Raw genomic sequence first — 25811 nt, 5'->3', positions numbered from 1 at the left:
TCCTGTTTAGATCAGTGGCCTGAGTGATGTCATCCAAATTTCCAGGACTTGGGAAGCTATTCTGTTGCACAGTGAAAATTGACTTCCAGGAAGAACTGTTCAGTTAGCATCTGACTGACTGCACAGCGTTAGAGAAGGTGCATTTGCCTGATGAAAACCCATGTGGTGATCACTAACTTGCTATCTTCATATGAATACAGGACCACCATACCTGTCCATTTATAAATCCATGCTTCTTAACAGACTTGGGTTTTTTTGACCTCAGATCCCAAAACATCAATGTCTAGATGGAGATCCGTGACAAGTGGTGTCCCTTAGGGGGTCCGTACTGGGACCAGTACTGTTTAGTACATTCATCAGTGACACAGACAGCTGGATCGAGTGCACTCTCAGCAAGTTTGCAGATGATGAGCGATGAAAAGCTGGACAATAGCTGCCAGTGTGCACTCGCAGCCCAGAAAGCCAGCTGTAGCCTGGGCTGCATCAAAGGGAACATGGCCAGCAGGTCGAGGGAGGGGGTTCTGCCCCGCTCTGGTGAGACCCCACCTGCAGTGCTGCACCCAGCTCTGGGGTCCTCAGCACAGGAAAGACATGGACCTGTTGGGGTGGGCCCGGAGGAGGGCCATGAAAATGCTCAGGGGGCTGGAGCACCTCTCCTGTGAGGACAGGCTGAGAGAGCTGGGGCTGTTCAGCCTGGAGAAGGGAAGGCTCCAGGGAGACCTTGCTGTGGCCTTGTAAGAAAGACGGGGACAGACTTTTTAGCAGGGCCTGCTGCGATAGGACAAGGGGTAATGGTTTTAGACTGAAAGAGGGTAGATTCAGACTAGATAGAAGGAAGAGATTCTTTTACGAGGGTGGTGAAATACTGGTACACATTGCCCAGAGAGGTGGTAGATGCCCCATCCCTGGAAACGCTGAAGGTCAGGTTGGACAGGGCTCTGAGAAACCTGATCTAGTTGACAATGTCCCTGCTCATTGCAGGGGGTTTGCACTAGATGGTCCCTTCCAACCCAAACTATTCTATGGTTTACAGACCTTGTTGATGTATTTGCTTCTGGGTTCAAACTACCCTTCAAGAACAATCCATCTTATTACTGGTACTTGGACAGACAGACACCACTGCAGTTTTGCTTCTTTACCCAGCTCATTCAGGCTTTTGTGTCCTCTCACAGGCTCGGAGCAACAGTATTGCTACGAACCCTGCCTGGGTCCTTCATTCCTTTCTTTCCAGCCAGCACCTGCCCACACATGCTGCTGTAGGAAGCAGTGTTGCCATCAGCCTGTTGTCTTAGAGAACCATTCAGTATTAACAGATCACTGAAAGGCAAACCACCGTTGGTGCAAGACAACGTGGTAGGGACTGCATTGGTCTGCGTTAAGTTAGACCTGATGTGCCGAAGCCGTGCTGCAGGGGAGCGCATTGGCTGTACAACAGATGACCACTCCAGACAGCTTTGTTTTGCCTAAGTTTGGTCTGAAGCTGCACCATAAAGTACTAACCTGATTTGCCTTCTGTAGGATCCTCCTTTGGCCTGCATTTGTGTAGCGCTAGGGCAGCACTTAGTGGAAAGGAAGGGTCTCTCTTACAGTATATTGCTTAAATATAACACTGCTTTCAAGGATGGAAATTTACTGCAGTTGTAACTAATTTCCAGAACTGAGGGTGAAAAGATCCTGAAAATAAAGTTGTAGCTAGAATACCGAATGAAATTCAGAGAAACTTCACCTGGGCTTAGTCCTGCTCCCCTTCTATATAATGAAAAGTTGGTGTTATTAAGCCATTTTGAACATTAATTGATTACTCTAACTACAGGATCACCACATGTCAATAGAGTTTTAACAAAATACTGAATTTCAGCAAGCCTGGTGCATGGTCTGTGTCCAATATCTCCTTTCATTTAGAAATGCTAATAACGGTGACAGGAGACCTGTTTGAAGTATAGCAGGCGTGAGCCTTGTGAGCATTTTCTACGCTGATCTCATTGGCCACAGGACTGTTCCAGGATATAAGATGACTACTGTGCCCTTTTCTTTTTGCAATATAGAGAATTGAGAGCTGAATAGAAAGTATTTCATTTTTGTATTTTCCTTATTCCAGAATTCAGGATAGTTATCACCTCTGACCCATTATCATCCCTGTGATATGAAGCAGCTGTCCAGTGCACCATGAACAATGGCAGGGAGAGGGAAGTCTGGCTTATCATTCTTTTGGTAACCTTAAAATGATAACTGGAAAAAAGACTCCTTCTGTTCAAAATTCACATGCAACTTCCATTAGTCCCACAAAGCTGTCCTTCTATTTTATAAGAGTTTTCCATTTGTTATTGTTATTAAAGAGCAGGAACATGGTAATTTAAATTACTTCTTCCTTTCATTTTCAATGACAAAAAAAAAATAGAGGGAAGGCACTTGTTTCAATAAAAGAGCTTCTGAAATAGAAAAATTTACGCCTTTTATGCTGGAATAGAGCAGCAGACCTATAGAAAGAATAAGGTTCTGCATATGTGTTGTAATTGCACAGAAAAGGAACTGCCAATAGCATACACTACTTACAGAGCCATTTAAGGAACTTTGATAACTGTCCACCTAAATGCAATGTATTTCCCTCAGGAAACAGAAAAGAGGTTTTATTCCACTATGTTTTTCCTTCTTTCAGTAGCTCATGGAAATTATGTATGCATGGGTATTTTCAGTTTAATCATATTTTGTAATTTTTAACTATTACTTAAAACTCAAATTCAGTGTAATCAGCCCATCTGTTAGCAATGGTTATAAAATTATGTTGAAGATTAAAAACCTGATGCAGCGTCAGTATGTCCTAGCATAATTAAGCTTGTTTTATGATAAATTATTAGGATATGGCTTTTGTCTACTTGAGCAGCTTTAAAATGGTAAACCATGGTAGGCTTAATATATGACATTTGAAGGTATGTACAGAACAACAACAACAACAAAAACCAACCCCAAAAAAACAGTTTCTCAGATCCTGTGTTTATAGATGGGGTGTCTTTGCAGGCCTGGGAAATGCCAGCAGGGTAATTCCGCATTGCAACCAAATTCACTGCATTTTTTCAGTTCAGAGAACGTCACCCACACAGGCATTAAAAAAGCAAGTTTACTAAATTCAATATTTGTTTTAAAAAGGGCCAGCATGGCCTGTATGGGCACTGGTAGAAAAATTAGTGCAGCATTCACTTACATAAATTGAGGGTATTGCTAAAAATACGCTGTTCCTCAGTACTTGAAGCACTGCAACATAACTTAGTCTACCCACAGCGAGAGTTAACATTCTAAGCATTTTAATTCTGGCATTACTGTGAAACAGCTAGATATATAGTCATCTCTATTGGAAAACCATTCTTCATGTGGACACTTTTTATCCCTTTAAAAACATGTCCTTGGGGAAAAAAAAACCAAACCAAACCAAAAAAGCCCATTTTGCAAAAATAAAACTGTATAAGCCCTTTATATAATTTATGTGCTAAACTTCCTACAAAGTCTTCCTCCCCTACAAACTCTGCCTGCAGATGAAGTGTTTTAACCTTGCCCTTTTAATTTATTCTACATTCTAATTTTCAATAAACAGATGCCGCCTCTTTTCGCGCTTGTTTCCACATTGTTCCACATTCTGCCTGTGTTGTTTCTGCATGTGTGAATATTCAATTACCTATTTCTCCATGATTCTGCAACTGATGTACTAAATGTCTGTACAGGTTTGGGGGAGGGTAACTAGGGAAGGCAAAACTTCAGAAAAAAAAGAGTTACAGAAGTTTAAAGTATTCCGAGAGTCAGGTGCTTTCCCTGAAAACTGCTAAGTTAGGAAGCAAATCACAAGCCACAACTAGAAATACAAGGATTACAAAGACACGTACAGAGAAGCAGAATTGCTGCACAGTGGCTCAGAATATGTAAGTATTTCTTTGGTCAGCACCTGGGTGTGAAATGCTCAATAGCAACCAAAGGGGCAGAAGAGGTGGTTGGTGCTGCTGCTTCTGGAAATTGTGTCTTTTTTTGGATAAAAATCACAAAGCAGCTGATTGCCACTGTGGTTATTTATAGCTAAGATTTGATAACACATCTTTGGGAGTCAAAGGTGAAGTATGCTATACAAAGGATGAAATGTTACTCTTGATGCGAATTCTCCGAGAAAGGAGATCACAGGACAGCTTTGCAGTACAGCTCTCAAGATCTTGTGGCCCAAAAGCCTAGTTGCAGGTACAGGCTTTAATCTGTAAATCTAAGGAATCCAGGGCACAGAACTTGCACTAGCTTCCAAACTTGAGAGTAACTGCTGCTGCATTATTCGCTCGTAAGGATACCTCTTTCCTGAATCACTAGTGAGCTCTTACCAGTTGCAACCTGCACCTTTACCTTGCACAGTCCCAGCCGGGAACCCGAGCGACTTTGTCGGCAGCTGCTCTCACGCTGTGCTGGTCAGACCCCAGGAACAGAACCCTCAAGCACGGGAATATTCTTATCATAGACAGCTGAAAGGCTCTGTGGAAAAACCAAGTTAAACTGCATTTCAGAGCCATGTACCAAACTGGTAGGCTGGGTGGGAGCAAAGGTTGGGTTCAGAGATTTGTGTTTGCTAAAAATGGCACAACATTTAGAACAGCAGAGGCAGCTCTGGAGCTTGCACACAGGAGTCTGCAACTGGTGCATTTCAGAAACCAGGGATGCGAGATGGAGAGATGGTGGAGCAAGGACATGGTGATTCAGAAGCTTCAGCTCACTGGGCAGCCTTTGCTGGCAGGACTCCGGCACAGTTGCAGCGGGCAGGTGAGGCCAGCTTGCTCTCCCAGCCCTGGCTCCTCCCTAGCAGAGACCCCTCAGTCAGAGAGCAGAGCCACTGCTGGCACCAAGCGTGCTCTCTGCCTACTCTTGCACCGACACCATCCTCTTTTCTTATCTGGCAATAAGTAATTGGGGTTTGCTCACCTGGCAAGGGTTACGTGGCATTTTCTGACTCCAGGTGCTGCAAAGCAACCTCATCTGTACTGTAGGTCCTGCAACAAAAGCAAAAGGAACCAGACAGGAAAGCGTGGCACAAAAACTTAGCGGGAAGGAGGTTGTCGTGAAAGACTCCTCTGTGCTCAGTGGAGCCTGATGATAAAGAGCCAGAGCAGAATCCTGACACTAACAGCAGCATAAGGTTGTCCCGAGGCTCCGTGGCTGTGGTACCCTTAACTCATTTAATGCAATTGCACAGCTGTTAAAACTGCCGTTCACCAGCACAGACAATTGGTGGTAACAACCAGGACAGTAAGAGTCTAAAGGGCAGAACAAACATGACAAATAACTTTCTTGCCGTAGACTCCTGCCTTTCAGTCCTCGAACCAAGAGGCATGTGCTGCTTTGTATAAGGAAGCTGCCCCCTCCGCTTCCCAAACACAGGCCGCTGTCGCAGCTTACTGCTGCCATTCCGTAGCCAGCCAGATCCACCGTAATCCCTCCTCTTGCTCTCCAGAAGGAGCAGTTTAGAAATTATTTCATAGCTACAGCTGTGGTAAACTATGAGGCCTAGGAATAAAAGCCTCAAAACTAAAGTCGGGACTTACAAAATATACTTTGCACTATAGTCTGGAAGCACACTGGGCTTTACAAAGGGCAAGAAATTAATTCTCCCACCACCTGCAAAATAGGAAGCGTATGTCAGTTCTGCACCCGGAGCGAAAGCTGAGCGCTTACCTGGTGCGGCCCCTCCAGGACGAGGCTCAAAGCCCCTACACACACGTTTTGATTATTGTAGCCACCTCTTCTTGAAAATGAGACACACAGTATGTTTGTGTCCCTGCAAGTCACGCGTAAGGAGAGCTTTGAATACTTGCCAGGCTTGGGACCTGTGGCCCACGCTGGGCGACAGTCAGATTTTTAAAGTGTAAATGGCCTCTTAGGAGAGCTGGCCCTTGCATGCTGATTTCCAGTACATCAATGGAACTAAAAAAAAACAAATACCTTGATGTACAGCCTATACAGCTCCCATGCAGTTACAGAAAAGTACTGCCTGGCTGTAGGCTTGCTTTGTGTGCAGAGGAAGACACAGTTAGCTCTCAAGTCAGTGTGCCAGGTGAAGACTCTGCAGCTGCAGCTCTGCTTTATGCGACAAGAGTGAGAAAGCTCAGCAAAAAACCCCCACAGAACTTTCTAACCTGAAAACTACCAGAAAAGGTGATGTTCCGTGAGTACGCGGCCCAGCTGGAGACGGAAACGGTGATAAATTCACCTCCCTGTATCACTAACCAGACCCTTAAAAGTTAAAAGAGGCATTTGACTTGGAAACATTGCTCACTGGACAAAGTCAAACCTGTTCCTGTCCAGCAAGCGCAGGCTATTGCTGCAGCATATTCTGCACACGGCATTTGCATGAGCATCAGTAGGACTTTCATAGGTTGGCTCAGATAACACAGTGGCAGGGAACAGATCAGCAGGTAAAGCAGAGAAGTGCACAGTACCCGCAAATCATAAATAGAGAAAGATTTAATTACATGCTTGGTTAATATTTACAAGCATTGAGGTTGTTGTTAGATATGTAAATAAAACACGGAAGTAAGACACATGGGCTGCAGTATCCAAGCAAAGCCAAAATATAACAGGTTAGAGTATTTATTGTGAACTGGCATATGCCTGGAGTACGGAATGCAGACACACTACATAAACTGAAAGAATAAATAAATAAATATTGACATTGTTCTACACCTGTTTAGCCTCTGGAGACCAGTGATTTGTGGGACCATATGCTGGACAAAATGAGACTGTTCATTGATAATTGTAAATGTGGTGACCCCTTGCAAACTGGATATTAAAAATATTAAGTAAATGGCACATTTTAATTATACAGTAAAGAGGCTGTTCTCCACCATTAAAAGACTGCAGCTGTCATGAGGATTTGATCATATGACAGAAGGTAACATTTATTTGATAGTAGACCTTGGTAGATGACATCCAAAAATGATCCTTAGATTCTCAAACACATTCAGTTCAGATTTGGGTTTAACCATGAGGCTTTGGTGTCTTTGTCTTTCAGCTGAGACAATTTTTATCTCTCCCTCATATACTATAGGGCTCGTTTGTTTTTTATTTTTGTTTTAATCTGCTTTGCAGTATTTAAATTTCAAATTAAGTAGTATTAAATGAGAAACTGTAAACGATGGAGTCTGGAATTGGAAGTCAACACATTTGTTATTCTTTTTGCCAAAGGTATCAAGTAAGTTCCATAATTATCACAGTATCATATCGTCTTTGTCAACATAAACAGAGCTTTCTGTCAGCTTTGAAGGTGCCATTGGTGAACAACTGAACATGCAGACTTCACAGAGCAGCAGCTCAGGAGAAGCTGAGAGCATTCACAAAGTTGCATAAGGAAATGAAGTAGAGACAGGTAGCAAGTAGTCACCACCAGAAGTGCCAAACACTCTCACGTATATGCTCCTATATCTGAGGCAGAGGAGAGGAACTGTAGGTTTTGTAGCTTCCTTCCTGCCCGTTGTGATCCAGCTTTAAGACAAATGTGTGAAGGTAAAGGAGCTGCCTGTGTAGATTCATTCTTCTCACTGATCCAGAGAAACCCTTCTATACACATGGGTTGATTTTTTCCCACTCCACTTCTAATTTTATGAAGTCCACTTTCCTTGTCTCACATTGTGCCGATCCTGTGGTGAGGCACTTGCAGAGTCTGAAGGTTGGGGCATGTGAAATAAGGAGCTGGAAGAAAGCATGCTGCTATTCCATTGGAAGCGAAAGGGAGCGTAGGCCCATAGAATACTTCTTCCTTCCCTTCCTTGCTAACATCCAGCACCTGCAGGCCAAAGCATACAAAATATTTCAGAGATCAGAGAAGAAAGCGGAAACAAGATTTGCTGGCACACACCACGTGTATACTATTAATCCCAACGGAAAGGTAGTTTCAGTTCATTTTTATATTGTATTTATGGATCTGGTGATCCGTTGCTGTCCTCATCACCCAAATCTTATGCTGGCTAGGCATTCAGTAGCGGACAGCGACACGGGATCCTGCTTCAAGGCAGCAGATCATGCCACTGTGCAAGTAGAATACTGTGCACAGAAGTGCCACTGTCACCACAGAGTATGAATGATTTGTCACTTGGTGGTGTATAAGGAGCAAGGGAGCTCTATGGAATTTGGAAAGGCCAAATAAATGATTGACTTAAAAGAAAATGCAGGTATACAGAAAAAGTGATTTTTTTTTTCTTCCAAAGGAGAAAGTAACCTCGCATTTGCTGTATTTGAAGATAAAAGGGCTAGTTTTGCTGGTTAAAGCCAGGTACGCTGCCAACAGCTGAGAAGTGGCAGCTCACCCAGCTCTGCCAAAGCACTCATTATACTTACTTCTTCCTTGAATGCAGGGACTGTCTCCAGCAGGCTGCCAGTTCACAACCAGTTTGGGGATGCGGACAAATGTCCATTTAAGAAAGCAAGATCCCAGTATCACTTTCCCTTGCCACTAAGCAGTATTTAAACCCAGCTGCAATCCTGCAAGGTACCTGCTGATTATATATGAGCCTGTTGGTGAAGTACAGCCACCACCCTGACACTGTGCTATTACTCCATCTGAAGCACTGTGTGTCAGTTACTGTCATCCAAGCCAGTCTGCATGACTTTTTTCCAATAACAATTGTTAGGTATGGTTTCCAACCATTTGGTAAAACATAATTATACTATGACCAGAACATGGCTCCATCTGCTTATCTTGCATGATCTAGTCTTTACAAATTCATACTAATAAGCATTCATTTTAAGACCAGCAGCTCAATATCTAATACATTCCCTTATTATGCTAAGTCTAATTTCTAGTCTTACGGGACAGTTTGGAGATGAAATCCTAAAATCCAAAAAGTTGGAAGCAAATGAAAATGTTTATCAGCAAAAGTGCAGAAACTGAGATGTAAACAAAAGTTTCTGTCTGTAATTGCCCAGCTGGTCACAAAAGCGATGGCTGTGATGCAGACTTGCTTCACTCAAACATGCAGAAAGATAAGAATTCCTGATTTCTTTACATGAATACCTGAAAGCCATGGATCTGCAGGCAAGCTGCTCTTACAAAAGATAAGAGAGCAGAAGAGTTTGTTGGACAACCTATTGCCTACAGCAGGGATCAAAAAACCTCCATTCCAGCTTTGAAGCAGTAAGTGCTAGGGCAGGTTGCAGGCTGACTGAACTTTGTCAAAGAACAACTTGATAACTCTGGCAGCTATTCAAAAAGACAACTTGGAAAGAAGGAAAAAAAAAAAGTACAAGATGGGCTGGAAAATTGTTAGCCCACGCCCCATCATCCATTTCTGCAACCCTTTTAATTTTCAACTTAATTGTGTAACCTGAGAATATGTACCTATTATTTTACCCAGATCTTGCCATAGGAGAGATTCCTCAACCCTGTTTTACTAGAATAACTGAAAAGAATTGCATCTACTGGCTCATCTGGAAAGATTTTTAATATCCACAGCATTTCCTCTCTGTGTCTGTGTGAACACTGTCAGGTTCAGTGGCTGCATAAGAAACACCCTTAATCTCTCCACTTCACATGCATTTTCCTTTTTGAATAACCTCTGTGCAAAATTTATCCTTGAAAAATTATTGGAAAAGACTTTAAAAGAAACCTAAATCACTCACCTGGATACATGCCAAAGGCTCATTTGTCCAAATCGAATAGCCACCAACTAAATATATCCTACCGTTGTGGACAGCGACTCCAGACTCATTTTGACCTAAAGCGAGAAAGGAAATAGAAACCACTTTCAGTGTTTAATTAACCCTTTTAACGTCGAATGTTGGAGTTCTGTAATAGGATGCAAATGCACCTGGCAGTAACTCGACTGTTTCAGAATTCACAACATGTAAGAGTGAAGGTGAAGCATGAGGGGGCTGTTCTTTGCACTCTGCAGGAGCCCTGTACAGTGCTGTCCAGAGAGATACCCCAGATGAGCAATAAACTGAGGCTGTGCAGGGAACCATCTGCTGCCTCCTCAGCGGCACAGGTTTTTGTACACGTGTATTTCATAGGCAAGCTCCCCACCTGCCTCTCGGCTGCTAGCATCACACATGAACATCCAAACAGACACATAGGCTGAGAGAGCTGAATGCCCCTCACGTTCTGCCCGCCCCTGTTCACCCCCTCATTCCTCCAGGTACAAGTAGGGTGAAAACTGCAAAAGATGCTGTGCAAGCTCATCCCCATAGCAACAGTCTCCTGAACAAGTTTGGAAGTTCTGAAGGATAAATACAGCCTTAAAAGAATATGCACTACACAGTGCAACAGGCACATTTACCACCAGTTGCAGATACACGAAGAAAGGCTTACATAGCTTCTTTAGGTGCAGGCTGTGGAAACAACCCACCAGGTTGTATCTGAGGAGAGACTACTGTCTCACAGCATTCAGAGGTATAGAGTCAGCTCCAGAATGAGGGTGCCTGCCGTGCCAGTGCTTTTGCAGTTGCAAACCAGATTATGTCCTTCTCAAACGTTCCTCCAGATAATAAAATAATCAACTGGAGAGCCAAAGGGATATGAAAAACTAATTTTGTCTGACAGTGTGTAGCTCCTTTTTAACCTATGTCTCTCTCCCAATGTCCATCAAGCTCTCTAATGACCTGACTCAGAAACCAAGCAACCCTTCTTCAGATCCCAGAGATTAAGAAACACAATGCAATATCTTATAGAACAAAGTTGCTACAAGAGCAGCTTTTAAACCTACCAGGAGGAAGATGACATAAGGCAACTGCCTTATTTGTCAGATACTCATTTCCCTGACATGGTGTTTCTAGCTATCCTGAACTTCTAGATAAGCTCCTACATCCTTTTGTATCCTTTCCAGTGGTAGAGCTCAGAAATCAATTCAAAACCAAGTGGAAAAAGATGACAAGTGAGGTAGGCTTAGTTCTAGGACTCCTATAGCAGTCTGCACTGGAAGTTTTTGCAGCCAGTACTGTTATTAATTGAGCTCCAAGTCTACCACACAAGAGAATGGCCCCAACGTTAATGCTGCCCTGTCCTGGAAATCCATCCTTTTCTGCAAAGCTATGTTGGTGCTACTCTGAGAGTGTGTCACATACCTGTCTCTCCCAGGGATTCAAATGGGTAGTTCATCTGGGAATTGTATCAGGTGGCGGTGAAATTTGGTTGACTGGGTGGCAGGAACATTGAGTTGCAGTGTGATGGTCAAGAAGAACTTTACAGACCCTGTAGCTAACTGAGCTGTTCAACTCATCCCTGACTTGATGGAACTCCAATAAAGACACCTCCTTTGGTGTAATTTATTAAGATACCGTTTAGAAATAAGTGATGGTTAACGGATATCAGTGAAAGCTTTCCCTGTAATGCCAGCAGGAAGCACAACAAAACGGTATTATGGCGGAGACATATCTGCCTGTTGTACACTCAAACAGGGAGCTAAATCTACCACTGCAGGCAAGCTTCCGGGGATTCAAAAGCAAGTACTGGTAATACAAGGACAAATTATTTTTGATTGATTAATTAAATTAATGTGCACCTTCTTAAGAATTTAGCCTACGATGTGCTAAAACAAGTGTTTTGTAGAACACTGAATGCCAGAACAGTGTCTTCTTGGCCAATGAAGGTTCCTAAATCAGAAGCAATTGCAGCAGTCATGGAGTTCCACATACTAAAGGCACCTAAAGGGAAAAGAATTGATGTTTTATTTTAACAGTAGCAAGTTTCCCTATCTGGTGTACAATACTCGCCTGTCAACATGTTGAAGCTGCAACGTGTCCACTGGTCAGCATCTATGCTGTAGGAGTCTATGTGCCGAACCAGAATCCGATCATTGTTATAGTCGAGATCATTCCCACCTAACACGTAAAGTTTCCTTTGGACAGCAGCCATGGAGTGATACACTCTCCTCTGCAACATCGGGCTACGGCTTAACCATTTATTCTGGAAAGAGAAAGAGAAAACTTGTCTCAGCACTGCTTAGAGGCATACCTATATTAGCAGTACAATAATAGTAGCATGTTACTTGTGTTCTCCTTACCCTTGGCCAGAAATCACAGGTATGTATACTTGTGTTGTTCATGTGTTAAATGTGTGCTGGTTATAACACTGACTAGATATACTGGTCTTTCAACATGTGGTTTACAGTTCTCACATTTAAATTCATTAATAGTATTTCTTGATCTGTATTTTTTCTGTTTAGCTCATCGGGTTTCAAAGCTTTTATTATTCTTTGTAATTCAGTAGCAAATCCTCCTTAAGCAAGACTATTAGATGTCTCCTTTGTATACAGTGCTAAAATTATCTGTACTAACTAGCTGTTATGAGAGAAGAGAGATTCTTCTACCTTTCATTACTCAGAAGATCAAATGATCTTATCCTTGGGGAATGAAGCAACAGGGAAAAATTATTTCCTAAAGAATCTTCTCAAATGATTCATGTATTTGGTTTAATGCTAACTCTTTATTTGTGGGTGCTTACCAAGTAATATTCTTTTGCATATTTTCCTTCCTAGTTAATAATATTCAAGAATTCTACCTGTTCAGGGGAGGGGCGAGAGGACACAGAAGAAGACGGATTAAAGCACAGTATTTTAAAACCAAGGAAACAATTGCTCCTGATACACTTACTGAATCAAATGACCTGGCAATGGATAAGATTAATTTATTTAAGTGGAGGAAGTTAGAATCTGTGAGGAAATTCTTTGCTTTGCATGTGCTACCGCTTGCAGTAACTCAAGAGCCTCTAATACTACTGCCTTTTAACCTCCGCAATATATAGCTATACATTTCAATGTGTAATAGTTGAGTATTAGGCATTAATGTTTGCATTAGCAGTCCAGTCTCTTAACACCAGACTATAGACACCATCTGCTTTGCTAAGCCTGCCTGCATCCCCTGATTATATCTTTAGCTTCCTCCACTGCAGCGCCTGCCAGGTGAGCCGCAAAGCGCTGCAAAGGCAAAGAAACAGAGGGGCCTGGTGGGGTCATTTCTAATAAGCCGGGGTGTGAATACTAATCAGCGGTGAGGAAGCAGAGGTCACCCCAGCCGGCTTGTTGGCAGGTAGCTGTGTGCTCTGTGGCAGATGGCAGGCATTATCGACTCGCCACAAAGGCCTTGCGCAGAAGCAAGCGCTGGTGCTGAATGATAGAGTTATTGAGATTCTGTGCGAGATGCAAGCAGATGTGATGGTTTCCAGCACCCACCATAAACAATATGCCCGCAGAATTTTTAAAAAGAGTTTGTGTGTACAAACACGAAGCAGACCTTGTTTGAAGAATGCAAGTGCACAATTCCTCTGTAACTCCTTACTTGCCAGGCCGGGTTTCTCACCGTCGGCACGGCATGCTGGAGTAGCCCTGCCACTGGCAATTTGGGGTACAACTTCCACATCAGCAAGTAAAGAATCAAAGCGAAAGACGCACAGTAGAGACACAGTATCTAAATATATGTCCCCCTCATAAGCGAAATAAGGTTGCTGCCTGTAATCGCTACTTGGATTTAGGACAGAATCAGCATTCGTACAATCAGCGCATAAAACTGCACCTCAAAAAGAAAGAGGCGGGTGTGTCATTGCCTGCTTTCTGCTTCAGGACCCGTATGTGTTATGCTTTAAAAAGTCAGCGGGAACCACATGGCAGTATCCTGGCACAATTTGGTTCCAAATACAGCAATCAACCCTATTCCACAATCAGAAAAGTCAATACTCTTCCGCGTGGATGTAAATCAAGCTATGCAACTCTGATTGCAAGCTTAGGACTTAAATTCCAAATACAAGCAAGAGGGCATAACCATGCCCTAACCCTCTGAAATGGTTACTGAGCCGTGCTAACCTAATCAAAACATACACACAACGTATGAAATAATCCCTAAAAGATATTTTAGGTGATTGGGTAACAAAATGATAGGCACCCTTGCAGTCAGCAGAATAAGTCACAGCCAGGTAGTATAGTTATGAAAATATGCAGAAAACAAAAAGCCCATACATGCAATTCAAAGCAGAAATACCAATGACAAGGAGCAGTTGCGTGACACTGATTTGGAGTATATTGGAGTACACGTGGCCCAGGGCTGCTGGATTACCAAAAAAACCCAAACAAAACAAACAAAAAAAAAAAAACCACACCAAGGAAAATAAATACTGATAAATACGGGGAATTTAAAGCATATTTCTGTATTTAATCTCAGATGTCTCTAATACCCACAAGCTGAAAAACATAGTAAGTAGTCAGGGTCTCCATTACTCCGTTAAACTCACACATTAGTACAAAGTGAATTTAAAACACCACTAATCCAAATGGTCAGCATTTTTAGCCTTACCAACTCATTGTATGTATTTGCTAAGACCTGTTTGAAGCAAAACATAGGACAGAAACACGTGCAGCACAGATACCCACCTGCTTAGGATCATAGACCATGAGCCTGTTCTGATACTGTGCAGTATTTGTTACTCCTCCTAAAGGCAAAGTTTATACAGGTTAGGTTTTTTTCATATAAACAAAGCCAGATCAGATCAGGTACAGAAAAATAACTAACTCTAGGGTTCATTTGCTGACATAATTACATTGCACACCACCACTTATGCTTACATTCCATTGCATTTTTTATTCCGGTTGCAAGGTAATAAGTAGGATATCTGTCAAACATCTAAACCCACAAAATAACAAACAGCTCCCCCCCCCCCCTCCTTTGTAAAACTAAGTCTATGTGCTAAAGAGGAGATAAAAATTGATATGTTTATAAATGACTGTGTATTCAAACCTCATCAAGATGCGAAGATATACCCTGTCCCTGTTCCAAGGAGTGTGCAAGTGTGACGCGGTTTAAAAGAGGAGGAGGTAAGGCTTGTATCAGAGAGAAGGAAGCGGTCAGAGAGGAGCTCTGCCTAACCAGAAGCATGACGTGGGACACTACTGCCAGCTGGAAAGCATAGTGCAAACCTGTGTGACTGTGTTTGCCTATATATTTGAAGGAAATCCTATATTTAGTCTGTATCATAGGGAGAACATCTTCTGTCTTAGTCAGACTTATTGTGTTAGGAGGTTCCTTCATAGTGACCAGAAACAACACTACCATTTACTTTTCAATAATGTTTAGAAACCAAGGTAAAAAGCACTTCAGAAAAATCCAGAATGGACTCCGACCCAAGTAGATGCTGCAGACCAACTATCTACCTCAACACAGTACACGTTTAATGCCTGATCATCCTGGTCTCTACTGGGTTTAAATGGCAAATCTCACTGAGTAAACTGGTAGAAAAACTCTTCTGTCACAAGTCTGTAATCTTACCTGCATAACCATGTTCTTGAGTGTGCTCAAGCCCCCTGGGGAGGGACACGGTATCACTGCAGTGCTGCTGCAGGTCCCACTGCCCCCTCTGTCACCACCCCGGGCCCATGGGAAGATGGGATCAGAAATAACACCTGCAAGCTGCACCTCACCTTTCATCCTACCAGAGAGTCTGGACGTAATGAGGGCATGCCAGTGGCCACGCACCAGTGAAACTCGTATAGACAGACAAACTTTCTATATCATAGTTTTAACCACACTTGTCAACGATGGACAAAATCCACAGTAATGAGAGGAAGGAATTTCATCTGTTGATGAAACATTTGTTGATGTTTCCCTTTTTGTGAGGACATCCCCTGTTTCAGAGAGCAGCAACAGAGCTGCTTTAATTCCTGCTGACTGAGCTATGGCCCAGTCCTACTAAAGCCACTGTGGGTTTTTTTTCTTTTATTTCCAGCCAATGTTAACACGGCTCCATGCTGGGGAATCCTCATTTTGCCACCCTCCAGCTGCACCTAGCTCAGCATTTTGGTTCAGAGCTATACTGCGATTTTGAAGCAACTCCCCCACCTCTCGCATGTCATTTTAGGCTGTAGGGTGGGACCAGTGTGCACTGAAGTTAAACCAGGAGTTCTGCTCCAGATGTACAGCGGTGCCTAATGGGGCATAAGGGTGTGAAATAATAACTGGTCTTTCAGATGGTTTTGTACAAGCTGAGTACTGGGAATATCTGGTCCAGAGGACCACAATAAATCTAGTCCAAAGCAAAAACTGTGAAGGATACATGGAGTTGATATAGAGAACTCGGCACCAAAGTGTTATCTGCTGATCTGCTCCTACTGGGCTGAACTACTTGCCAGCAGAAATGTACTCTGATCACTCCAAATAACTTCAGTGAGGCCCAGAATCTGTAGCAGAAACTACAGACAACCAAGTGTCTTGTCTTCAACCACAGTAGCAGGGAGGAATAACACTGTTACTTGGGTGCATCTCTGCCAGCACAGGCACGGTAGGTAGCACAAGCTCCCAGCTCAGGGATGCTTACAAGCTAAGAGACAGCTCGGATGAGATGTAGTCTTTTCAAACTGTTTCCATCACGCTCTGCTACACACTGCCCATCACAGCACCTGTGAAGTACACATACAAGAACACACACTGGAAAGCAAGGACTGTTTCCCACGTCTAATCTCACAGTCTGTTTTGGTCTCTGCAGCCTTCACAGCCACATGCACAAAACAATCTTTTCTAATATGTTTTGTAATTTGATTTTCTTTTACATAGTTATTTTCACTCCTAGCGTAATGTTTAAAAATGAGATGTCATATTCATATTTTGAAAAATAAAAATCATAGTTATTTGGATGATTACCTTCAGAATGTTAAACTACATGAGATGCACCAAAACACAGTGCTGGGTCATATATTTCCATTCAGAGAGGACACCTTAATTTGGGGGGGAAAGATGTGGAGAAGAAGAGAAAGAAGGGAGTTGCTTCCTTGTAAAATAATGAAATAATCAAATAAGCAAGATTTGCCTCTCTCCACAAAGAGCCCCTCATATCAAGTACACAGCTTACATTTTTTCCCCTGCAATATTGCTCATCTGTGGTGTTTTATCATTACATTCCCTTCACATACTGCTCTTCACTTTTAGATTAATCTGCCAAAATGAGATGCTAAGGATTTGCATACAGATTTGACTACACAAAAATAGATCTGGAATTAATAACAGTCTCTATATGTTTTAATTTCTTCTAGACTGGAGTACCCTTGCCTCCAGCAGTATTCCTGGCTTTGAAAGTCATCAAGCTGATTTGTCTGCTCTTAGGTTATGATGCCACATGCTGCTACACTGTCCCCTGCAATCAAAGTGCTCGCAGAGATAGATTCCATGCCTTCCCCTAACAAGTATATTTTATAGATTGGCAGTTTTGATCTCCCCTCCCCAGGGGGATAATCTGCATCTTAACAGGTTTCTATAGATACATCTGTCATTAAATATGCCATCTTATATCTGCATCAATTTTCAAACTCAAGTTCCTCCTAACTTTGAAGTGCTACAGCAAAAGTTTAAAATTTTCTGCCAAAATTCAAATTTAACAAGTCTGTAATGTCCTCTTGAACTAATTTTAAAACAATTCCAGGCAGCTGGGAAAGGGCAAAAGAGCAGCAATATGTCTCTTAAAAAACGGGAAAAGGAAAAGAAAAAAGTTTAAATGGTACTAAAAATAACACATATTTTCCCAGAAAAAAAGGTATAATTCCAAGATCATTTCTTAAACTTCTCTGCAGTGATTTCTATCAGGACAGAAGGGGAATGGCAGGGAGGCATTGTAACAAAATGTAAAAAGAAGTATTTAAAAATACAAACCATGCTATTAGATTTGATGTCAAACAATAGCAGCTAAAGGGGTAGTAACCCATCAGTTACAGAAAGAGGATAAAATGTCTGGCTGGGTAAGTGACAGAAAATTTACAGTTTGGTCAGCACTTGCTGGGGTTTACGAACAGTGATGATTGCACCACTTCGACATGAGCAGCTTGCTTTGAGGACTAGAGTTTCTGGGAGGCAAGGAGCTCCCTCAAGACAAGCCTGTGTCTTTCTTGCTTGTACAGACACGAGAAGACACTCATGAAAAGCCCAGCATCCAACCCCTGGGCTTACAACGTTTTTACGCTACCAGTCACTGTTTCGCACTGCCTCCTTGCAGGCTGTAAGCCTTGCTTTTTAAGCCCTCCAGGACCCCTATTTCCCAACTCACGGGTGCCCCTCTACATGGGGAAGTTGCTGGAGGATTCCAAGACCCACCTTGTCCAGCTCTTCCCTACAGATGGAAAATATTTTGGGTTGTTACAATCCCCTAAACAGTTCCACAAAGTGCACTGAAAAACACCTTCAGTAAAGACACTTCCAAAAAGAGAAGGGTGGGAGGCAGTAGATTCAACAGCATTTTCCCAATCAAAAATTTATAATCCGTATTTATAACATGTCCTAGTAAGACCCCTGTATGACTTATAAAATCTAATCCAATACAAATGCCCCAGAAAATCTCACAACTCTTTCCAAAGTCCCCAAGTGCTAGGCTGCACGCACGAATCCCAGTTCACCGGGAGACGTGTAAAACTACATGTTGGCAAAGAGCTCCCGGGTGTATTGCTTCCAGCAAACCCAGGGAATATATAGAAACTCATGACATGCACCCCAAGGTGCTCTGCTATTTTAAAATAGAAATCTCTTCTCTCTTATGTGTCTGTGTGCTAAACACAAGACAATCCTTCCTCAACATGCAAGCCTACTGCCTTGTACTTCAGCCAGCCCAGAAAGGACAGCTGAGCTGCAGCATGTTCTTCCACCCTAACAAGTCCCCTGGAAGACACCACCAGCAGCTCTAATTAACACTGTTCCATCCCGGATGCTGTCTAGCTGCAAACAAGAGGGCCACAAGCCCTAGTTCGTTTGCACTTTGGTTTTGGTTTGTGGGTTTTTTTAAATCATTAAAGCCTGATGTTTACATTCAATCCAAGTAGAATCAATGGCATCAAACCTATAACACCCATGCTTGAAAGGTGTGAGATCCCTTACCTTTATTAAAATATAATAATAAATAATAATAATAATACACTGTTCCATATACAAACTAAGTCTGGACCACTGAGGCAATTTTTATGTACTTGCTGGTCTCCTGTTTCTGCTAATTTCTGTGCCAGCCACACTGCAAAACTTGATTGGGTTAGATACCATAAATTCCTATTTATTCCAGATCTATTTTTCATAAAATAATTTTAAAGGCATTTACTGACAAAAAAAAATTTCTTCTCCTCACAACTGCATACTGATAATAAGGCAATACTTTTCAACCCAAACCACCTGCAAACTCAGAATAATTCTCCATGATACAGGTTCTCGATCGTTTCCTTGGACAAAATCTCCATTAAGGAAAAAATAAGAATAAAAAAAGAACCTTGAATTTTGAAGAGAAAGCTGTTAAATACAAAGCAACTGTATGGGGTTGGCTTGTTTACCCCAAGTTGAGTTTCCATGTGCATGTCAAGATGTGATTTTAGCTGACACAGGTGAGGTCAGCAACTCAGACCTCTGGGAAACAACAGCACAATACCTCGCTTTAGAGAAGACTTTTCATGTGCTAATCTCTTGAGCACTTGAGGCAGAGGGGAAGCCTCCTAATCCCCAGCTGCAGGTGCAGCAACGGCCCAGAACTGAACTGCCTTGGTAGAGGTTCCCTGCCCTCTCTGTCCCCAGGGGCACTACACCTGTAAGGGAGGAGGAAGGTTAAGGTGCAGAGAAAAGCAGGTGTCCAGATTTGCATGTGCAGGGCAACAGGCATAGGTCAAGTTCTCAGTCTTACGGAAAATGTTTCCCTGCTCTCATAAGGAATGATTGTTTGTAATGTTGAATTCCAAAGGGTCTGGTGCATCTTGTTTCTCTTTCACTCAAATACTTCACTTTTCAAGCATGTGGCATGCAATTCATTTGTGAAATGGGTCATGGTGTCAGATGTTAACTGGGGCCTGTGAGATTCATTTTTCTACAAAATTTCCAAACCATCTGCCCAATGCTGTACTGTCAATACAGAGAACTTATTTTAATGAGTTCTCATCTATTTTTTAAGATAATAAAATAAAATGAGAGCTGTGAAAAAATAAAAAAAAATGAGAAAAAATAATGACACAAACATAAAAATATGTTCTACAATATATGGAGCTCAGAAAACTCGACAGCTGAACCCACTTGTGCTGACCAGAGGGTCCGACTAGTTCCAGAGTGCAGAAGGCTCCCTCTGAGCCTTCTGGCAGGTTAAAAACTTCAAAGAGGTGGTGGCATCTTAAGAGTCCCTCTGTCACCTGAAACACCAGCCATCTATCTCCTATTGCCAGTGTGAGCTTATACTTGTACAGCATTTTGTTTAGCACATTTCCTTTCCCTGCTGCCTTCGCCATGATTTTATGCTCTATTCCATCTCATATTTGTCCCAAAGGAGCAGCAAAGTAAAGCTGAAAATTAATCCAAATAATAATAATAGAAACCCCTTAAGTCCAGGCAGCTTTTGATTAGCAAAGCCTTTGGAAGACAAGGGGCTGTAGCAGAGGCACTGATGCTTTGACTATAGAGTAAGTACACAGTCAGTGTTTGGGTCATGTTTTGATTACTATCTTCACAAATACAAAGGCTAGAAACTTGTATTATCCCAATTTAATTTGTCCACTTACTGAAAAATTGGGCACATTTTCATGGTTACCTTGCCAGCTGGTAGTAGCACTGACTTTGACAGCTCTAGCTGATGACACTTATTTCCCAGAAAAAGCAGCAGGAATACAGTTCAGAAACATCCCTAACTCAGACTAAAATTTTTAATTACTTCATTTTAGGCCACATACTTCAAAATTAGGTTCCCTCCTGCATTACTGATGACTTTATGCTAACACCTTACATTTGATGATGAACGGTGGATTTTTTTCAGCAGTGACTACCGATAGTTTTGGAACAACAAAACATCTCTCTCTACTATTCCCCTGCCCCTGAATATACATGTAGAGTGAGCTACGTTCTGGCCCTAAGCAATTAATTAATAATAGAAAGTTAGCTACACATTGCATCTCCATCTATTTTTATTTTTAAAATAACTCTATTCAATATACAGAAACTAGTTTTCAATCTGAGTACATAATTCAGATCGATACCCTACTGAAGTATTGCATAGTACGCTGTCATACCTCATAATAACCTGTCAGAATCCAGCACCTCAAAACTGCTAGGCATTTTCTCAAAAAATATATAAAATACAAAAAAAAAAAAAAGCCCAAAACATTGCTCCTTACTGTGACTTTACAACAGAAATTACGTTGGTAGCATTTTCAAATATAAATGGAACAATACTGATGAAGTATTTTTTGTTGTTTTGCCCAGTTTTGAAGAGTTTATCTAATAGGCTTCCACTTACCTCTGCCCCTGATTCTACAGCTGTATTAGAAGCATATCCATGAAAACAATATCACACTGTTTCATAAAATAAATGCAGATAGTATTTAAATACACAGGCAGGCAGGCATTTCACTTCTGTAACTAAGCACATTAATTGAAATTTTCCCTTTCCTAGCATATCTGGAAAGATTAGTCCCACATTTGACTTAAAAATCCCTACCAAAGACTTCCTTGGCTTGGGTTTTTTTTTTTTGTTGTTTGTTTGGTTGATTGGTTTGTTTTGTTTGTTTTTTTGGGGGTTTTTTTTGGTTGGTTTTTTTTCAGAAAAATATGAAATTAAGAAAACATAAATATTACTTTTTTCGTGTACTGGAGCGAGGGCCACACACTAGTGGATGTCTCTAATGCTTTTCAATGATTTCATAGTAAAATGCTTAACAATTTCCTAAAAAGCCCTGTTTTTCATAGAGACTGAAAAATGTAAAACACAGGAGGGAAAAAAAAATAATATCGAGACACAGCAGTAGTAGCATCCATGTATTTGAACTGCCCATCACATACACACATCCCCCTCCACAGATAAAATAGGTAAGGTAGTGAATAAACAGGGTAATGCTCTGAACTGGTACCCAGCTGGTACCATAAAGCAGAAACCCTCTTTCTCTCTGTATGTGGGTCTCAAAGCCCACCGAGTGCATACTTCAGGGTTAGCACACAGCACAAACTCTACAAGACTCCTTCAATGCCAGTTTCTGAAGAATGTGACTCAAAGCATCTGCCAGCGATCTTGGCAATTTTCTATGTTCCATCATGCTTTTAATTTCAAAGTCATCATTCATTGTTTTAGCATATATGTATAAAAATAGATACCCGTCCTGCTACCTCCCCCACCAATGCTTGGGAATCCATCCCCATAAGGCACTTACTTATTCCACATGGGCAGAAAGGTACATCTGTAAGTTGCTCCGCTAACTTAAAAGACATACTTTCAGAAGCACAGCGAAGGCCTAAGTAGCTAACTTAATCTTTTGTTCATATACCATTTTTTCACCAGAGGCATCCCAGACCATATTAAAATCCCCAGAGGGTATCTACAGTGAAGATGTCAATCACTGAACATTTTCCTCAAGGACTAGCCCCATTTACTCATTAACTTCCTTGATAAATATTACAACTTTATCACCTTCCATGACACACTTCTTAGTAAAATGTGGATGTTTTTCTGTCAAATCTTCTGTAGACAGCATTGACTTTATTCCAAAATAACCAATACCAGAAAAGTCACTATAAAGACTGACGACACAATGTCCTCAACTCCCATCAACATGCACATGTAAATTAAAAAGTATATCAGACTGCGTTGCAAGTGATATGTTAGTTTAAGATTACAAGGCCTTTCATCTACCTGTTCCATAAAGCTATGATTACACCTAGGCAGTCCTGTGCACTCATTATGGCCAGTCAGAGCCCTACATGATTTCTAATAAAGGTCATCTTGGCCTGTTACAACATCCTGAAGAGCAGGTGGGAGCAATTAATAGATCTGCCTTCAAGCCCTGGATTGACACAAGCCAACAAGGACTTAATTCTCCATTTCATAAGCAGGAATAAATGCAGTGGTACCAGACCATACTGCAGAAACTGGGTCTTGGTTTTTTGTTGTTTAGGAAGCACCCAGAATTTGTCATCGGAAATTTGTCCAAAAGTGCATTACCATTCCGATTCACTGTGAGGTATGAATGGCGACTGGAGGTAGCTCATATGATATACACAGCTTTGAAACACAGAGAGATATTTACCAGACAAAAAATATTGTATAGGTACGTTATGCTCCTATACTTCTAATCTAAGACTTGATTGTATGCTTCTAGGTTTAAATTCTTTGAAATATCCATCTCCTAAGACAAAAGTTGTTAAGACATATAAACTAAAGATTTATTACTTTCATTCAAGACAGTATTTTGGTAGTTTGTTAGTACCTCAAACCGTGTGAAACATTTTCTACCTGATATCCAAAGAAGACCATCCACCACATATCCTGCATGGCATGAGAGCGATCGATCAAAGGACTGTACAAAGGTCCACTTGTTCTTCTTGGGGCAATAGCGTTCCACTGTAGGTAACACTTGACGCAATTCATTTCTGCCCCCTACGGCATAGAGGTATTCATCCACTGCTCCCAGCACGAAGTGTTCCCGACAGTTCTTCATTGGAGCTATCTCAGCCCAAGAGTTAGTGCGGGGGTCATATCGACAGGCAGTTCTCACCGCACAAGTGCGCCCGGTAGAGTGCTCTGCCTCTCCACCAGCTACAAAAAGAAAGTCTCCCATGACAGCAACACAGTGGTGGCTTCTCCCTACAGGCATAGGCGCTAGCTCGCTCCAGTTTGCGATCCCTGCGATATGAACGTTCTCTTGATCTACCGGATTGAAGTACCGCAATTCCTTCACTTTGCAGATTTCACGTTTTTTCCCACCAATTATGTAAAGAGTGTCTGACTGGAAGCGTGGTTTTGTCCTTCTGGTTTGCCAAACTGGCTGTGCATAGACGCTCTGGTGGTAAGCCAAGGCCTCATTAATAAGTGCTGTTGCAGTTTCACTAGCTTGCACAAGAGGATGAGAAAGAGCTACAGTGTGCAGTGTATCCACATCCATAAGGCCAAAGCGGACATACTGGAGAAGTTCATCCATGTACTGGTAGCGGCAGTTATGTTCCAGCCACCTCACAGCCAGCTAAAAGTGGGGGGAGTGGGGTGGGGAGGGAGGAAAGGAGAAACAAGACACCAATTACTTGTGTACAATTCTTGTTAAAATTTGGTCTTTTGAAAACTGCTTGCATTCCAGGAGCAGCTATACACTTGCCTCAGTAGTAATATTTATCAATATAAAAAGCAATTATGAAAGCATATGAGTCAGCATAAAAGCCACCTACTAAAACTCTACCTATAATGTACATAAGAGCATTGTATTGTACCACTCCCCCTAAATAATTTCCTAAGCATTGCTGGATTGCAATACTGCTACGCAATACTCTCACTGTGCAAACCGTTAGCGATGTAGGAGACCGCATTATCCCAGAATCAAGCAGCTGAAGCAATACTATAAATGCAGGGCCTATGGGATCACTGGAGACCATGGGTATATTAGAAAGAAAAGTAGGATTATGGTTAGATGATTAGAAAGAAAAGCTCTTTCTCCCCCCATCTTTCATTCTGTTTATGACAAAATATTGAAGGAATGTAACAAAATACATATTGAATCCTTCAGTATTCTTGTTCCTTCTCCATTTATTTCATTCATAAAGTGGAGAGAAGTGTAAAGGGACCAGAAATTAAGCCGGAGAAGAGGCTCTGCTGGTTTGGGACTGACAGAAAGCAGCAGCAAGGAAGACTCTGAAACTGTCCAGGAATTGTACCAGAGATCAACAGCCAAGATTAAACACAACCTTTAAATTACATACAGAATCCAACCAGGTCTAAAAAGAGGCTTGGAAGGGCCTAAACCATTTCAAGGACTGTAGTATAAGATATTCTTTAAAATCTCCAGTGATTAAGATAGCCAATCTTTCCTCAGGAAAACCATTTCCATGCTCAATTATCCTCTCAGAGAGATTTTCCTTTCACCTATGCAGGAGCTCTAAACCCTTCAACTCATTGCCCCATTTTCCACCTGTGGGTTTATATTCCAGAGCTCTGGAACTCCCAGAGCAACCCTTTGAAATTCATCCATCCTACAGAATGAGCAACAGTTTACTACTTTCCTTTTCTCCTCTGCCTTCGATGCATTTTAACGTGTGTTGCAGTTTCCTCTTCACTGAATCGAAAAGTCTCTCAGTCCGTCTTGGGTCACATTTTCTACACCTCTGGTGTGTGGCTCACAGTTCTCTGTTATTGAAAGGAAATGCTCCTCTTTCTTAATGATTGCTTCTGAAAACTGGATATAATCTTCCTCTTAAGGCTGTAGTAGTAGCAAATAGGAAGGATCTCTTTGTAACAATCTATGCCATTCTTGTTTGTACATCACGAGACTGTCACTGCGCTACAACATCACTGATTCATGTTTAAGCTTATGGCTGAGTACTATACCCACTTCTTTTTTCTGCAGAACCTCCACAAAGTGCCGTGCTTTCTCTGTCATTACTGAACTCTACTATTCACTTCAGGCCACTGCTCCAATCTGTCAAGATCATTCTCAATCCTAATTATATTTTTGAAAGTGCTTGAAGACCATTCCCCCTTTCTGATTGTACAAAAACATAAACCCCATATTATTCTTTCATCCAAGTTATTAACAAAGACATTGACTAGTTCTGGATGAGGACAGACTCCTCTACTTGATATTTCATTTCATTCTGACAAAGAACTCATGGAGCAGAAGTTTGTAACTAGGTGTGCAATAATAACAGTTTCAGCTAAAACTGCCGCGTACTGCTCATGGAAATGTCACATGAAGGAGCTGAAAACAAAGGCTCCTGTTACTCATGGCTTTCATATACACAGAAGTATATAAAATTTATTGCTGCTTCTGTATTCTCTCCAAGAGGGAAGATGACAAAACAAAATCACCTTCTCATTAAGATTAATTTGAAACACTTTCTCCACCGTGCTATTCAAC

The 25811-nt window shown here is 41.7% G+C and overlaps 1 protein-coding gene across 5 annotated transcripts in view; it reads right to left on the bottom strand.

Annotated features, from left to right (window-relative positions):
- Nucleotides 1–6462: 6462 nt before the first annotated feature.
- KLHL32 (kelch like family member 32) overlaps nt 6463–25811 on the bottom strand; it is a 129352-nt gene continuing 110003 nt past the window's right edge. For 4 of the 5 annotated variants that reach the window (XM_037392463.1, XM_037392465.1, XM_037392464.1 and 1 more), the window contains 5 exons: nt 23204–23930; nt 14367–14425; nt 11719–11911; nt 9631–9725; nt 6463–7798 (listed from right to left, as the gene is read on the bottom strand). In XM_037392463.1, coding sequence (XP_037248360.1) covers nt 7637–7798; nt 9631–9725; nt 11719–11911; nt 14367–14425; nt 23204–23930 — 1236 coding nt within the window. In that variant the 3' untranslated portion in view covers nt 6463–7636. Of the gene's footprint in view, nt 7799–9630; nt 9726–11718; nt 11912–14366; nt 16386–23203; nt 23931–25811 lie in introns of those variants that run through there. The other variant, XM_037392469.1, reaches the window with a different exon arrangement.

The sequence above is a fragment of the Falco rusticolus genome, chromosome 6 (assembly GCF_015220075.1).
Source record: "Falco rusticolus isolate bFalRus1 chromosome 6, bFalRus1.pri, whole genome shotgun sequence".
NCBI classification, from domain to species: Eukaryota; Metazoa; Chordata; class Aves; order Falconiformes; family Falconidae; genus Falco; species Falco rusticolus.
Note: the sequence above shows the minus strand (reverse complement) of the source record. Positions and strands in the feature narration are given on the sequence as shown.